Source organism: Rattus norvegicus, chromosome 12 (genome assembly GCF_021556685.1).
Source record: "Rattus norvegicus strain SHRSP/BbbUtx chromosome 12, alternate assembly SHRSP_T2T, whole genome shotgun sequence".
Taxonomy (NCBI): domain Eukaryota; kingdom Metazoa; phylum Chordata; class Mammalia; order Rodentia; family Muridae; genus Rattus; species Rattus norvegicus.
The window spans coordinates 21,231,112-21,248,005 of record NC_141545.1 but is presented as its reverse complement, the minus strand read 5'-3'; the positions used below and the strand labels follow the sequence as shown (position 1 = coordinate 21,248,005).

The 16,894-nt window shown below is 51.4% G+C and overlaps 1 protein-coding gene across 1 annotated transcript in view; it reads right to left on the bottom strand.

The window, feature by feature from the left end:
* Mad1l1 (mitotic arrest deficient 1 like 1) overlaps positions 1-16,894 on the bottom strand; it is a 310,787-nt gene that overhangs the window by 67,154 nt on the left and 226,739 nt on the right. Inside the window, 1 exon segment of the mRNA NM_001109387.1 lies at positions 11,585-11,792. Within this exon segment, the coding sequence (NP_001102857.1) occupies positions 11,585-11,792 (208 nt within the window).

Here is a 16,894-nt window from a genome sequence, read left to right as displayed (position 1 = left end):
TTGCGCTGCAAGCCTCTGGCAGGGCTGAAACAAGGCTCCGAGTGCTGGACAGAGGATACAGAATATCCAAACCAGCAGCTTGTGGGCCTGTATGTTGCTGCCAAGGTTCAGTCCATGCCTTGCATAGACTCACTCAGCCATTCTTATTCCAGAAAGGTTGGATAGCAGGCAGGGAGCTGTTTCTGACAAAGGGTATCATAGAGTTGGGGAGATACAAGGCAACGTGAGGACCTGGTTTCAAATCCTTAGCACTCATGTAACAAGTCTGGTGTGGCCACACGTCTATAGTCCCAGGGCTGTGAGGTGTGGAGACAGGAGAAATGCTGGGCTTGCTGGTTGCCAGCCTAGCTCCAGGTGCAGCAAAAGATTAAAATGGAGCACGATGGATGAAGAGATTGAACATCCTCTTTTAGGGTCTATACCCTACACACCCCCACACCCCACACACACATACACCACGAACGCGCGCACGCGCACACACACACACACACACACACACACACACACACACACACACACACACACTTGACCTATTTATGTTCTCTAAGAGAGCCACAGCTTTCAAAGAAAGGTTTCACACGCAGAGACAACCAGAGTTGTAGGCATGGCCTTATTACGTGTGCATACACATGACCTCTTCCCTGCCTAGCCAACAACACTTGAAGCAGAGAATCACGTCACAAACAAGAGAATACAGCTGCTTCAATACAAACTTCCAGAAGCTTCCTTCTACGGATGTGCCAGGCAGGTGTCTGCTAAGAGAAGACTGGGGCAGAGGCAGTGGCCTGCCATCCTCTGGACAGAACAGTAGCTCTGATGGAGGCAGCGAGGACGAGTGACATGAAAGCCACAGTGCTGGAGTCACGTCTACACGGGCTGGGAGCTGGCATCCGTTCTGCACACTGGATGTATTATTAATTCCTGACACTGGGTGTACAGAAACCATAATTCCCTGGAAGGCAAGATCCTTTGGGGGGGGGGGGCAGTGTTCAGAGCTCATCTTTTATTGACCAAGTCAGTCTTGAGTCAATCTGTCTGCTCTTGGCGAGACAAGAGTTTTAAATCTCCTTTGTCCCTCCTCCTCGAGAGGTAGCGGTGTATTAAAAACCTACTGCATGCCATGGCCTCGGACTTGATATGGAACCAATTCTTCACACAGCAGATTAAGGAAAAGGCTACAGAACCAACTTGGCAGCCAGAGCAGTGCTGAGAAGGGATGGGAAGGATGCTGGGGTGGGGCAAACAGTGGGTGGGATGAAAACGCTGGGTGCTGAGGAACCAGGCACAGCAAGAGAAAGAAAGGCCATAGAGGAGCCCCAGATAAGCAGACAGGATCTGGGGATACCTGTCTTCCTGCCACGCACTAGCCTTGGGGAGGGGACAGGGACTGGCTGAATTCACTAAGTGTGGAAATTTTTAGCTTTCAAAGAGTCAGCAAAGGCAACCTTCCTATTCCCCATGGCCTAGAGTCCAGATGGGGGCTAGTTGTTGGGCCTTATGATGGCATGACTGTTGTAACACGTTGATGACTAAACATAGCTAGACCTGGGGCTGAGTCAAGGTTGCCTGGATTCTATTAGACTTTCTGCGTGTGTGTGTGTGTGTGTGTGTGTGTGTGTGTGTGTGTGTGTGTGTGTACACATATGCAAAAGTCTGTGCATGTACACGAGTGTATGTATGTATATGTGTGTATGTGCCTGTTTGTGTGTGAACATGTATACATAAGTATGTGCATACACATAAGTATATGTGTACATGTATGTGTGTGTGTGCATGCACATGCCTGAGCCTGTATGTACCTTCCTGTAGGTCAATCACAACTTTGGGTGTTGTCCCTCAGTTGTTCACTTTGCTCTGCATTAGATTCCTGGGGCTTACAAGACAGAGAGAACTGACCGGTGAAAGCTGTCCCATAACAACCACATGCACTACCCTCACACACAGACATGCATAAAATAAATAAAACCGTAAGTCACAATGTTTAAAAAAAAGTAGTCTTTCAATGGCTTGGGGCCATTGAGTAGGGTAGGCAGCTGTTCAAGGAGCCCTAAGGTTCTACATGTCTCCACCTCATCAGAGCTGGGATCTTAAGCTCGTGGCACCCGGCCCAGATTTTTAAATGCAAGTTGTAAGGACTGGCCTCATGCTGCTGGCAAGGCAAGAGCTTTACTGGCTAAACTACCTCCCTAGCCTTCCACTGACCCTTGATCCCACTGTTGCCCTGAAGCCTCTCCAGTTCTCAGTACTTTAAGAACCCCCTCATCCTTTACAGAGACAACACACATTGTACCCCAACTATCACAGTGGACAAAAAGGGCAGGAGTCCCATGCCCCAGGTATCCTGCTAGGATTGACAGATCTGTGTCATGGCCTCCTCCACTCCATCTAGTATACCACAGCAGAGGGTCTATTTTACAGAAAGTGCTGAACTGAGAGTATCTGGTGGAGGAACTCTCAAGGCAGCATGGCACTCAGACAGGCATACCTATTACTACTGTCAGTCACATTTACAGTGTGACTGGAACAAGGAGGAGAAAGAAAGAGCATTGAGATTCGGAAATGTAAAGCTTGGCCAGAAAGCATGTGTTACAGTGGGCCGGGAGGCGAAAGACAAGATCCTGGCGTGTTGCAGTGGGCCAGGGGGTGACAGACAAGACCCTGGCTGGCATCTGGAAATCAGAGGGGCTGTGATGCTTCTCAGGAGGCTCTCGGGAGATCTATGCTCACATCCGGAGGGAGAAGGCTCAACGGCCCTCCTCTCCCCAAGGACGCAAACATGGTAAACAATTACTGGAGGAGGAGACTCTTCAGTGGAGGTGCCTACAAGTTGTGCTGGACATTCCAAGGGCACAGCTTACAAAAGTCATCAGCAGGCTGGGGTGAGCCATGATGTAGCTGTTGGACTCACCCACATGTCTGTGAGTAACTCATCACTCATTACAAATAACCCTGCACCTACATCCCTCTAAGGAACCCCAATAAACTCAGAATTATTTTTTGGTCTACCACTGCCACCAGAATTTGGGGTAAACAGAAATAGACTCCCCAGTCACACAACACACCTGTTTGCAAAGGCGAAAGGGCAGGGCAGCTGACTGAGAAAAGCACATGAAAGGGCATGACATTCTCAGAAGAGACTGGAGGACTCATGGCCTCTGCTTCAAGTATGACAGGAGAAGGGGTGCCAGGACTGGTTGGCCTGTGGAGAGTTGGCCGAATAAATTCATCAAGACAGAGTGATTCTGGAAGGGAAGAAGCTACATCATGAGTTGATCTTCCGAGTCACAGTAATGGAGCCTTTTTGTAGCTGTAACTCACTCCATCAAACTCAGTAGCCAAGGATAAACTAAAATCCCCTAATGCCCTGCCTCCCTCTCCAGAGTGCTGGGATTGGGGAAGGCAGGTATCCTGGTTAGGTCTTTGTCAACTTGATAGAAGCTAGGGTCATCCGAGAAGCAGGAACTGTGAAGAAAATGCCCTTATCAGAGGACAAGCCTGAGGCGTTTTCTCCATTACTGGTTGATGTGGGAAGGCTCCCTGGACAGGTAGGCCTGGGTCCCATAGGAAAGCAGGCTGAGCCAGCCGTGGGAGAAGGCAAGGGAGCCATGTCCCTTGATAGCTTCTGCTCCAGTTCCTGCCTTGAGCTCCTGGCCTGACTCCCCCTTGGGCTGTGAGAGGGACACAAAGCCAAATTGCTTTGGTCACGGTGCTTATCACAGCAATAGGAAGCTAACACACCAAGTCTAGCAACCTACTGTGGTGGGGTGACTGGGGAGCAAAGAGGACAAACGAAACTGGATTCCATCATCGAACTAACAGGGCAAGGTACAGGGCCCAACACCAAGTCCTTCTGTACCAATCCCAGGCAACTGTCGTGCTGGGGTGAATAGAGTGCCCAGGACAAAGTGCCTGCCACAGAAGGAAGAGCTGATAAATTACACTTCATCAAAATTAAAAACGCTGCTTATCAGACGAAAGCATTAAGAAAATGATTAGAAGACAAACAATCCAATTAAAAACTGGGCACCGATGTGAGAGGCGTCTCAGCAAGGAAGATGTATGAATGGCTAATAAGCTGCAGAAATGAGCCCCGAATCATTAGTCATTAGGGAAATGCAACCCAGAGGATGTCGTCAAGAAGCCAGGAAAGACAATTGCGGGGAGGACGAGGAGCGCACACAGGGGACCCGAACAAGGGGGATATCAGCAGGTACAACCACTCTGGAAAACAATTAGGTCATTCCTTACAAAGGTAATACATGTATCAGATAATCCAGAAACTCCCTTCTACACGTCAGACATGGGCACTATCTCCAATGCCACAGCAGCATGACCCACAGTGGCCCAAAGTGGACACAGTGCACTGTCCACCATTAGTGACTCGATCCCTAAACACGTGGGTGGTCCATGTGGTGGAATATTACTCAGCCATACAAAGGAATATGGATACATGCTATGACAGGGCTGAATTTCCAAAGTATTATACTTAGTGACAGAAGCCAGAACAAAGGCCTGTGTAGTGTAAGGCTCCATCTAGACAAATGTTCTGAAAAGACAAATCGGCAGAGGAAAGATCAGTGATTGCCTGGGGCTGTGAGTGGGAGCGGACGACTATAAGGGCATTGGGGACCCATCAGGGTGACGGGAACATTCTAAAGCCAGGCAGTTGTGGAGGCAGAGCAGCGCTGTAAGCTCACTAAATCACTGTGCTAATTACACCCTCGGACAGCGAGGATGCCTGCTGCAGAGCACGGAGACACAGGGGAGACAGACAGCCCAGGGCAGGCTCCTGGGAGAGCTGGGGGACTTTGTCTCTGTACTCATACCAACTAAGGTAGACAGACCCCACAGCAGCCCCAAGTCAGACGGACCCCATACCAAACCTTTATGCTCCCCATGGCATGGAATACAGAGCATGGGCCACAGTCAAGGGATGCAGACTAGCTGCTAAAGTCAGCCCTGGGACAGCCCAGATAGGCAGGTGTGCAAGCCAAGGAAACTAAGGGTGGGTGGTTGCTGCCAAGCTAGGCCTGGATGACTTCCCATGGGGACCCCAAGCTGAAGGGCCCTGCCTCCACCTGACTGGGGAGCACTGGCTGTGCAATACCTCTTGGCCAGGCCCTGCAGGTCTGAGGTGGAGAGGTCAGGGCTGCTGTGTACATCGTGGCTGGGGTTCCAGGGTACATGCTTGTTTGATGTGTCCTGCAGTAAGATGCTCCCACTTCAATTACGGGCTGAATGAAACTGGAGAGAAATCCCTAATTGGGTACTTGGCTTCAGCTACCCGGCAGAGTTTACAGACATGCCAGGAAGGAAAGGAAACAAGGCAGAGAGCCGAGCAGCTCAACGTAGCTGGGAAGGCGGCAGTTACTCAGCAGCCTCGGCTGACTGCTGTGTGTGGGGAGGGCGGAGGGATGGGGAGTCACGGGGACCAGAGGGAGGTCAGCTTTGTCCTCAGCCAAGGGGCACTTGGGATAAGACTCGAAGTCTAGGGACGTGGCTCAGCAGTGGAGTGCTGTGTGAGCCTTGGGTTTGTTCCTTGGCATCTCCAAAACAAAACATCACAACAGAACAAGACTAAAGCTGCACGGGCTCCATTTCCAAGGTGCCTAGAACCCAGAGAAAGGCAGGGTGAGGTGAGTCAGCGAGAGAGGAAGAGCATGGGAGCAGGGCTCGGGACGTAACCAGGAGGCTGGTGTTAAGCTCTGATGGAGGTCTTGGGTCATAGGCAAGGGTCACCCCGGCTCTGGATGAAGAGGCCTGGACTACACTTTTGAGACACTGAATAGAGCCAGGCTATGCTGAGGGCATGCACAGGGCAGCTCTCTACTATAAGGTATAGTCCTCGGAGCAGCTGAGAGGGATGGCAGAGACTCAGACTCTGGGGAAAGCCAGAACTTGAGGTATAGTTCCAGCCCCTTCATCCAATGCTAGGCCCTTTGACACTCTACCGTGTTGCCAGGGCCATGCTCACTAGATGAACAGCTTTCAGCTCTACCTGACCTAAGAAGCCTGATGCTTCACGGTTCTGCGCCCGTGGGAGGGAGTCACATTTCTGAGTCTCACCCAGGCCTAGCTCTGTAGTTAGCCCCCAGCTGTGGGGAATCCCTCTTGACACTTTGTTGGTTCCAGTTCAAGATCTATTTCCCACACTGGCCCCTGAGTTCTGAAGTTCTGGCTGGAACCAGAGAAGTAGGTGGGAGGGGGACTAATTTGTGAATGACCTCAGGTATCAAGAACAGGAGGCCTCTCACAGCCTACACAGCCAGCAGTTAAACCTCATGATTATTATATGTATAACCATGTATGTGATATGTGTGAGCTTGTGCTTCCATTCATGCATTCATGCCATAATGCACTCATGAAGGTCAGAGGACTGTTTTTTTCTGTGCCATCCTCGCCTTCCACCCTGTCTGAGGGAAGGTCTCTGTTAGCCAATGAGTACCTAGGCTAGCTGGCCTGTAAGCTTCCCAGGGCTTCTGTTCCAGCTCCCATCTCCTGTGGGAGTACAGCTTAGGGAGACAGTGTCTCACAAAGTTGCTCCAGCTGGCCTTCAACATGAGCTCTCCCTGTTTCCACCTCCCAAGTAGCTGTGGTGACAGCCTGTACCAACAGGCTTGGCTTAGTCGTCAAAGGCTCCTTAGTGAGCTGATAAACAGTTCTGTTTTCTTCTGGGCTGTTCTGGCTGATTCCGTCTGTTTGAAGCTGCAGAACCTCTGTAATCTCTTAGTGTGTGGCTCAGGGTCAGGGTCTAAATCTGCTTTGTCTGGATCACTGACAGTTGTCCGAGTGGTGACTGTCAGATGGCCGCAATGGACTTACTGAGCACTGGTCATTTCATGCGTACTGACTGCTTTCACAAAAGAGACCCTGGGCTCAGGGGCTTCTGTTTGGCTCTTTTTATTCCATTTATCTTCTTTCAATAATTATGACTTTTTTCTTTTTCTATTTCCCTTTCTCCCCTTTTATTTGATAAGGATCTCACTCTGTAGCTCCAGGTGTTCTGTAGTTGGGGCTCTGAGTGCTGGGATTAGGTGTGTGAACCACCACAGCTGACCCAGCAATCACTTTTAATACCAAGAACGGACTTTGCTTTTTCCTTAAGGACATTCTGAGCAGTTAATGGTTGTCCTAGTAGTTAGACTACAGACAGCCCTGCTCTATAGCCCTCAATGGCCGGCTGTCTTGGGTTCCTTCCCCAGGTTTCCCCAAAGTCCTTGGGAGGCAAACCTTGTTCCCTGTGTCCATGTTGGGCTCACTTCACATGAACAAATGCATGTGTGCATTATTAAATATAGCCATGAGCATCCCAAATCAGAAGTGTAGTGGCACTATTTCTGTTCACTCGCCCTAAATGCAATTGGTCCCAAGCACAACTTGAAAGAACATGTTGAGAGCTAGACAATATCGCAACAGGAGAGTGGTGGGATGAGCACTCAGTCACATGACTCAACCTCGAGGCTATGCTCCTCCTCCTTGGGCGTTATGAGGTGGCAAGCCCCATGTTCTGCAGGATGGATGACAGCGCTGTGCTCATGTTCTCTCTCTCCCAGGGATTAGCCTGCAGCATCACTGCCCCAAGGAAGCATGAGGAGAGCACCGTAAAGCATTACCCAAAAGAGACTACTCAGTGTGCAAACTGGATCTTGAGGTGCTCTACCAGGTACAGGGAGTTGGGTACCATGCTGGAGACATGGTTCTGCACACAGGAAGGGATGGACAGAGGAGGCTGTAGGCCTTGGGTCTTGGGAGTGGATACCTGGAGCCAAGGGTGGAGCTTGGCTCACATTGGGAGGGAAGTGCTAGAACTCTTGACTGAGGTCATCCTACACAGCTAGGCCACAGGGTCCCGACTGCTGCATTACTGCACTAGCCCTAGAAAGTAAGAGAACACATCTTATGCAAATGTGTTTCCACTAGTGAAAAAAGAGAAAGCTCTTGCTCTCTCTTGTTAGAATTGTCACCTGATAACTTCATCCTTTACAGTGTTTGTGTTGGAGAATAATTTTAAGGGTTGTTGTTTTAAGAAGAGATGATTCTGTTTAGAAAGGTTAAACCCAAGGCTCATCCATTTCATTACTTTTAAATATGAAGGCCTCTAGCCCCCAAGAAGAATAACTGGAACCCAGTGTCCTCAGGCACTGCTAGACAGACATATATTGCTGAGTCATGCCTCACTGGGGGATTCTAGGCAGGGGCTCTACCACTGAGCCACACCCCAGCCCCTCACTGGGGGATTCTAGGCAGGGGCTCTACCACTGAGCCACACCCCAGCCCCTCACTGGGGGATTCTAGGCAGGGGCTCTACCACTGAGCCACACCCCAGCCCCTCTCTGGGGGATTCTAGGCAGGGGCTCTACCACTGAGCCACACCCCAGCCCCTCTCTGGGGGATTCTAGGCAGGTGCTCTACCACTGAGCCACACCCAGCCCCTCACTGGGGATTCTAGGCAGGGGCTCTACCACTGAGCCACACCCCAGCCCCTCACTGGGGGATTCTAGGCAGGTGCTCTACCACTGAGCCACACCCCCAGTCCCTCATTGGGGGATTCTAGGCAGGGGCTCTACCACTGAGCCACACCCCCAACCCCTCTCTGGGGGGTTCTAGGCAGGGGCTCTACCACTGAGCCACACCCCAGCCCCTCACTGGGGGATTCTAGGAAGGCAACTAACTCTACTAGTCTCTGGGAACTTAACTCTGCTGCTGTGTATTCCTAACAAGGTGACCATGTTTCAATAAAAGTTTATTTATGGTACCAAGCTCTGATTTTATAGTTTCTATAGTGTACCAAGTATTCCTGTGGCTTGCTGAAAACTAATACATTTATTTTTAAAATAATGTCAGCTTTCACATTTTTTTTTCTTTAAATATGGTCCTCCTGTGTTCCTGCCCCTGCCACATAGATCAATAGATCAATAGATCAATGTTGTTTTGCTGTTCTACATGGGAAGGGGAAGGGAGATTGCTGCATTAGAAATGTACCCACTTGGTCAGCATTATTCTCTAGATGCTGTGTTTCAGGGGCTCAGAACAAGTAGGTGACATTTTCCCACAGTGGGACAGCTGTGCGGGGACACCTGAGACAAAGCATCTCCTTCCCCATTTCAGTACTGCTCAGTCCACTGCTCCCTGAGAACAGGGATTGTGACTGGCCTGTAGCAAAGCAAAGCTGCCAAACTGGGGCATTCCTGATGCTCCCTGGCTACTCCAGTGGACCTAGGTCCCACAACCAGGGCCACTGGTATGGGGCACATATTAATCAAGGCCCGAGCACTAGCAGCCCTGAAGTCACATGGTCCAAATGGTGTCTCAGGCCCAAGTGCTTAAGCATCAACCCCAGTCAGGCATTAATGTTGCATGCTTTTAATCCCAGCACGAAGGAGGCTGAAGCAAGGGAATGGAGAGTTCAAGGCTAGCCTAAGCCACATAGGAAGATCCTGAGCTAATCTACACTCCACACCACCACCACCACCACCCACCCACCCACTACCACCACAACCACCACCACCACCACCACCACCACCACCACCACTCCAAGCCCCAAAACTAGGCCCTGGAGAGTACCCTCCTGAGGCAGAAAGGCTAAGGGTAAAGAAGCCCACAAGCCAGCTCTCTTTCTCTCTCTTCCCCAGAGACACCTCTGGGATTCGCTGTGCCCAGTCAAGCAGTGATAAATTTGATCACCTCCAATGTGTCACTCTGACAAGATGAGATTGTTTTAATTTTAATGCATACCTAATTAAACTGCAATTAACCAGCTCGCTGGCAGGGGCCAGAGACAGCAGGGGGCCATACACACTGAGCCTGGGAAAGTACTGGGAGGCTGGATTTTGGTCTCTACACACATTGTCAGCCTTTTTCAGGAGGAACCTGAAAACCACTCAACTGTCTTTCTCAGCAGCCCAGCTGGACTCTGAGCTGCTGGGAGCTAGTGACAGGCAGGTGCATCTGTTGTGGACAGCACCTCTGTCTGGCTGCCAGTGTTGGGGAAATGGCGAGCTTGCAAACTCAGAGCTTTTAGGCTTATTTCTGCTCTACTGGAGAGAGTGAGTGGTCTGACACCCAAGAGGACTGGCTTCCAGACAGGGTTGTTTTACACATGTGGTATGCAGAAAAACAGGCACATGGGATATGAAGGCCAATGTTAAGCTCCTTCAATCTGAACACCTGACATGGGAGAAGGGTGGAGGTGAAGGACGGGCAGTGAGGATCTGGACTTCAAACACATGCCCATACAGCTACTCATGAAGAGAGAAACAGTGTAAGTCAACAGGGTCTTCTAAGCTGCAAGAGACACAGCTTAGGTCCTGACCTATGTCTGCCACTCAGAGCTGACCCTTACAGCAAGACAGAAACCACAAGAATCACAAAGGCCATTGGCAAACTGGAGGCCTGTCAGAGCAGAGCACAAAAGCTGGCAGGTGTCCCTATAGCCATGTCACAAGACTATGGGCAACAGCACAGACAACAAGCCATATGGAATACCTGCTCTATGCCAGGCTCTCTGCATAGAGCCCCAGGGTATTGATTGCTTCTCAGAGCACCTTAGCTTGACAAGACGTAAGAAACAGTGCACTGGCCATTCTTGCTCAGACTTTGGGTCCTTGGGGCACCAGGCCCCTGATGCATGCCTTCAGTCATTCCAGGTCCCCAGGTTCTTTGCGACATTGTCTTCAGGAGCCTTCCATGAAGGGAGCCAGAACAGGACTCAAGGGATGAAGAGAACAGGAGGATCTGTCTTTGCCACTCCATCCTGAGATCCATCCTGGAGGAAGGGCTCTCTGATGACAGTCCTACCCTCCCTGGCCCAAGACTCACCTGGACTGCCAAGTGCCTCCTTAGGACCAGATGACAGAAACAGAACGGAAACAGGAACGCACTTTAGGATGTAGCCGAGAACCACATGCAAGAGAGACATAAACCTCAAGGCCACAGTGGCCCCATAGTCACATCTCATTCAGGTGGCCTTAGGGGTAAGGGAACAAGAGTGATTTCAGGCCAGGCAGGGTTGCTGCAGGACCTGCTACCAGCATGCCCTTGCCCCAGCTCCCTCCCCACCCAGTGCAAGCCCCTCCCTGTACCCACAAGTTTACACTTCAGTGCTGTAGAGCAAAGCAAGTGGGGCAGGACCCCATGGCTGCCATGTTTACCAAGGGTCAGGGACGAATTCCAATGGCCACTGCGGTGCCTCAAGGATTCCAGGTACATGCTCTGATGGTCGCCACCCTGGTTTACTGACTGGAGAGGGTGGTGAGAGGCACTGACTGTGCTGGTCTTACTCTTCCCTGGGATCTTGGGCTCTGTGACGTGTGCTTAGGCCAGTGAACGATGGCCCTGTTTTCTCTGAGGATTGGATTTACTCATGATTAATGGGTCACATATAAACTGATAAATGGTATTAATTTGTTTTGGGGGGTCCGAGATGATCTTAGCTGCTTGCAAACTTGGTTGACTAACCGTGTTTACGAAGCCTGCAGGGAAGCAATATGTCTCCGCTGGCTGCAAGGGCCAGTGGGCTAGGCCATCCATGCAGCCCCATGTGTATACCTCTCCAGAGACCAGAGGGCTGGGTGAATTGACCTACCTGCCACCTCCTTGGATGAGGGCAGGCTGGAGGCAGCCTCCAGGTCAGCAGGGATGGGACCGCCTCTCTCTAGGGCATGCACGAGTCCCCGTAAGCGCTCGCATTCCTCCTGCAGCCGGTCATGGTCCTCACGCTGGCGCTGCCTGGCCATGCTAGCCGGGTTCAGGCTCATGTGTAGCACTTTGGTTCGACTCTGGTTGTAGTCACCCTAGAGGAGCAAACACAGCTTAGGGTCACTGAGGGCAGACGAGTAGCTTGGGAGCACAGAGCCCAAGCAAAGAGGAATCCTGGCAGCACATGAGCATTTGGTGGGACATGAGGTCTGGTAGGTGCTGTGACAACCATCTCAGCACACTTGTCCAATGTGTGCAAGCGAGCCCATTAGCAATCTGGGTTCTGATCTCTTAGAGTGCAGAGACCACCGACTGAACTGGTAGAGAAAACAAGCAAAGCAGTCTTCCTCCCCTTGGCCCACCACAGGTGATCCGGGCACACCAACACCCTGCTCAAGTTACCTAGACACCAAATTCAATGTCACATGCTGGAAGGCATGAGGGGCACAGGCTTGTAATCTCAGCTATACTGTAGGCTGAGGTAGGAAGGTTGTAAGTATGGGGCTATTTAGAACCTTAAAGAGTTGAGTACAGGGGTAGCCTGGGTTAGAGACCCTGTCACAAACAAACAAAAAAACCCAGGTCTGGAGATGAAGCTCAGTGGTACAACACTTAGGTAGAACCCAGCAGTGAGGGGCTGGGGTGTGGTTCAGTGGTAGAGCCCCTGCCTAGAATACCCCAGTGAGGGGCTGGGGCGTGGCTCAGTGGTAGAGCCCCTGCCTAGAATACCCCAGTGAGGGGCTGGGGTGTGGCTCAGTGGTAGAGCCCCTGCCTAGAATCCCCCAGTGAGGGGCTGGGGGTGTGGCTCAGTGGTAGAGCCCCTGCCTAGAATCCCCAGTGAGGGGCTGGGGGCGTGGCTCAGTGTTAGAGCCCCTGCCTAGAATCCCCAGTGAGGGGCTGGGGGTGTGGCTCAGTGGTAGAGCCCCTACCTAAATCCCCCAGTCCTGTGAGGCCTGACATCTATCCCTCTCTGCAAGAGGTCTATGAAAGGGAGGCCCAGAACTGTACACACAAGAGTACCTTGCTCCTCAGAATGGCTTTACAGGAAAACTATGACTGCAGCAAGGAGAGTTTCCCACAGACTCACTCCAGTGCCCCAAGCTAACAGTGCCTAGGAGTGCCATTCACCCATCATTGCTTCCTCAAGCCAGGGACAACAAGAGGAGAGCAATGTGGCTGATTCTAGGAGGTATCCCAACATGTTCCAAAGGCAGTGACTGAGACTAGTGGTACTGGAGAAGGGGTAGACAGGATATCCCCATGACCTCATCTCACACATAGTTGTCAATTCTACAGAAGGCAGGTCATGATATAAAAGGCTAGATTCACTTTTGTTTAGACTTATTTATTTTATGCATCCTATGCCTGCCTGTGCATGTGTGTACACCATGAGTGCCTGGGGCCCATGGAAGTCAGAAGAGGTGTCAGATCCCCTGGAACCATGTGGGTGCTCTGCAGCCATCTCTCCACCCCTCAGAGGGGGATGAGAGTGTGAGAGGACAGGATCACCCTCTGTCCTACATTGTACCTGAAAATAATTCTGGGCCCCAGGGAAGGAGGTGAACCTGAGTGGAATTGTTTTCGATAGTTCATTTATCTGATCAGCTCACACCTAGATGTTTTTCGGAACTCAAAAGTAATCAAGAAAATGTAAGCCATTGAAAAAGAGGCAAAATGAAATGAACAGATACTTTGCAGACAGAACCCAAAGAGCCACTGGGCACAGAATGGTATGCACATGAGCCATCAGGAAAGCCCAAACTGCAGCCAACAAGATAGCCACATGCCTAGCACAAAACAGGCACCCCATGAAAAAAAGGGGCATATTCTTGCATGGCACTGAGTGGACAGTGAGTGGTGACCACAATGTGCCCTGTGGCAGTGATCGTAATGTGCCATGCGGCAAAGTCACTGAAGGGGTCCATGAAAGATGGGAGGCTCTCTGCTGCCTCCACTGGGCCCAAAACAGACTTCTGTGGGGTCTCAGGTGACTCAGGAAGTCAAATAAGGAGTTAGTTGTCTTCTCTGGCCAACCTCTCCCCAGGTTCCCCTGCTCTCAGGCATATAACAGGGCTGCCACAGAGAGTGGGATGGAGGCTTGGAAGTGTCTTCTAGAATCTGGGAGGCAGACACCTGGCTGTGATGGGTTTGGGGTCCAATCCTCAAAGCCCAGGTACCAGTGGCTGTTCAGCAAGGGACACTAATCTCCATGCCCACATATAGGGGCTTCCTGGCTCCTCTGGCCCCAGCCCCACTCCTATCCCCAGATGCCTGCTGAGGAAACAGGGGAGATAGCCCACTCATTTAGACCACCAGACGCACAGAGCAAAGAAGCTGGGAGACTGATTTAGCGAGGCAACAGGTGGTCAGTAAGCCTCTGTGTTCCATGAGCTAAGCTGCTGTAGGCCAACTGCCCCTCTACAGTGTCAAAGGACAGTATGATCTTTATGTGGAGCACCTCACCCAAGCCACAGTCTGTCAGCTATTAGCCACCCCTCAAGATATGCTTCCAGGGCTGAAGGGATTAAGAGGAGCAGCAGAACAGCAAGATCCTTCACATAAGCAAACTGCCAGCCTGCAGTCTCCTAGGATGGGATGGGGTGTGGTGGGGGAGATGGGGAGCAGAAAGTGCCAGAGCTACCCGTGGGGAGCAGTAGGGCTTGCAAACTTGGCTTTCAGGCCACATTCTGAATATATTCTCATCAGAAGGAGGAGAAGGAGGAGGCCACCAGCCAGAACTAGGAAAGGGGCGGGGGGGCAGGCCTGGCAGGCTCTTCAGAGCTTTCCTGAGAACCTTGTAAAGCCCTGGGGATGAAGAGGCTCCCAGAATGCTAGCCGATTCCCTGGCTTTCAGGGTTGAGACTGTTACTTGTGCAATTTCAAGTCTGTTATTCCGTGCAATTTCACCAGTCAGGGAGATAACCAAGCATGTGAAATCCATCACCCACACCTGCTGTGACAGCCCTGGGGCTGGACAAGCACCTCGGCTTCCCTGCCCAGGCTAAGCACTGGGAATTGGGCAGAGGATCAGAGCCCAGCCTGCCACTGCCTGTGGAGCTAGCCAGCTCTTCAGGGCTACCCGCCTGTCTCAGTGCACAGCTTGGTGAGAAAGCAGCCACAGACTATAGGCGTGGGAACTGGCAGGGAGGAACATCACGTGTGCCAATGAAACCATGGTCACCCAAACATAGGAATTTGTATGTGGCCTAAGATATTCCTGATTTTTCCTTTTAAAGACTTTAAAAACCACAACTAAACCCTTAGTTTGGGTGTTATACAGGCTGACAGGCTCAGTCTGTGAGATCTCAAGCTGAGAAGAGGAATAATTGGGTCCTAGAACAACTCTCATAGCCCCATACTGAGCATATAACACAGAAGACACCACAAGACTCTGGGTGCAGGGGCAGGGGGAGAGGGGGGGGAAGCTGGGTTTGGTGGTGCACACTTTTTTTTTTTTCTATTCTTTTTTTTTCGGAGCTGGGGACCGAACCCAGGGCCTTGCGCTTGCTAGGCAAGCGCTCTACCACTGAGCCAAATCCCCAACCCCAGTGGTGCCCACTTTTTAATCCCAAAACTCAGGAGGCAGAAGCAGGAGGATCTCTAGGAGATCTCTAGGAGTTTGAGGTCTCTACATAGTGAGACCCTGTTTCAAAAACCAGACAGACACATACATATACACACAGGGAAGAAGGGAGGGAGGGAGACACAAAGACGAGAGAGAGAGAGAGAGAGAGAGAGAGAGAGAGAGAGAGAGAGAGAGAGAGAGAGAGAGAGATGGAGGGAAAGCCAGATCCTAAGGAGGAAGGAGGCAGCCAGTCTGAGCTCCTCCTGCCATGAGGAGCTTCACGGCAGACCACCGTCTCACTCCGTAGAGCATGGAACCAACAGTGAAGCATCAGTGCTTACTCAAAACAAGTACCGAGGCAGGAACTGACAGGCGACAAGTGACAGTCCATCACTACCCCTCCTGTCCCCTCTCCACAACACCTGCACCTTCTAACACACTTCGTCATCTTAAACACTTGTTTTATTAGCTGTCCCCTACCAGAGGTCAGCTCTGTGAGGACAGGGCTGTCTGTCTCGTTCTTCACAGTGCTTCTGGCACTGACAATGTGTCTGGTATGGCACAGTCTACCAGATAAATGCTTAACAAATAGAACATTTCTCGGGCCAGAATGTATTTCACACGCTTAGAAATCACATCACCAACTGAAGCATAAAGAACCAAGAGGTCCAGAGAAACAACCTGGCCTCCCTCCTGTGACAGACACAACATCTCTGCTCCTGAGTAGCTATGAGGCTGTTGCTGCAGACAGAAGTGACCCTAATTTAAGAACTCTCTTCCCTACATGATCACCCGGAGGCAAAAGGGGTGCGGATGAAGGAGCAGCCGTCTGTATACACCACAGAAAGGGGGAAGGCAAGGCCAAGGGCATCATCTGAGTCCACAACCATGTGTGCACCCAGCACCCACCTAGGTTTCTGTGTTCAAGTCCTATGGCAGGGCTGAGAGAAGGGGTTTCAGAGCTTGGACTGGAAAGGAAACTAAGTAGCAGAGGTCAGGAGCCACATGGTGCAGAAGGCAAGCTGTGTGGGTGTCATCCATATTACGGTTCCTGTGGCCTCAAGACTACCAGAGAGAGCTATCAGTGGCATCACCTGACACGTCAAAGCCCTTTGTGCAAGGAAGGGCCAGTCAAGAAGTACATGACAAGCATGGGAGGGAGGCTGGGCAGACCCTGAGGACTGCCATAGGCCAGGGAAAGAGGTCAGTGCCTTCTAAAATGTGCCAATCCACCTGCCCAGGTCGTACTGTCAGACACGCCTGGGCACGCTTGAGCACTTGGGGGGCCAGGCAGCCACATACCTCTCACTACAGCAAAGGCAACAGAGACCACTCGGGGAGAAAAGTGCAGGCTCATGTCCACAGCACCAGAGCCTGTCTCAGCACTGGTCTGGGTCGGCTTGGTTTCCAGGCACACCTGCTGCCTGTCCCAGGCCCAGGGACATCAGTGCCAATAAGAAGGCTGTCCAGGGGGCCGGTGAGCACACGAGACGAACAGATGGGAGCAAGCGAGCAACTTCGCTGAGTCTGCCACAGGATGACAGCTTTGAGGAAGAAAGGGGAGAATGGCTGTAATCTGCTGCTAAAATTTGTTGCCTTGTTTGATTCACAGCTGAGGAAACTGGAGGCACT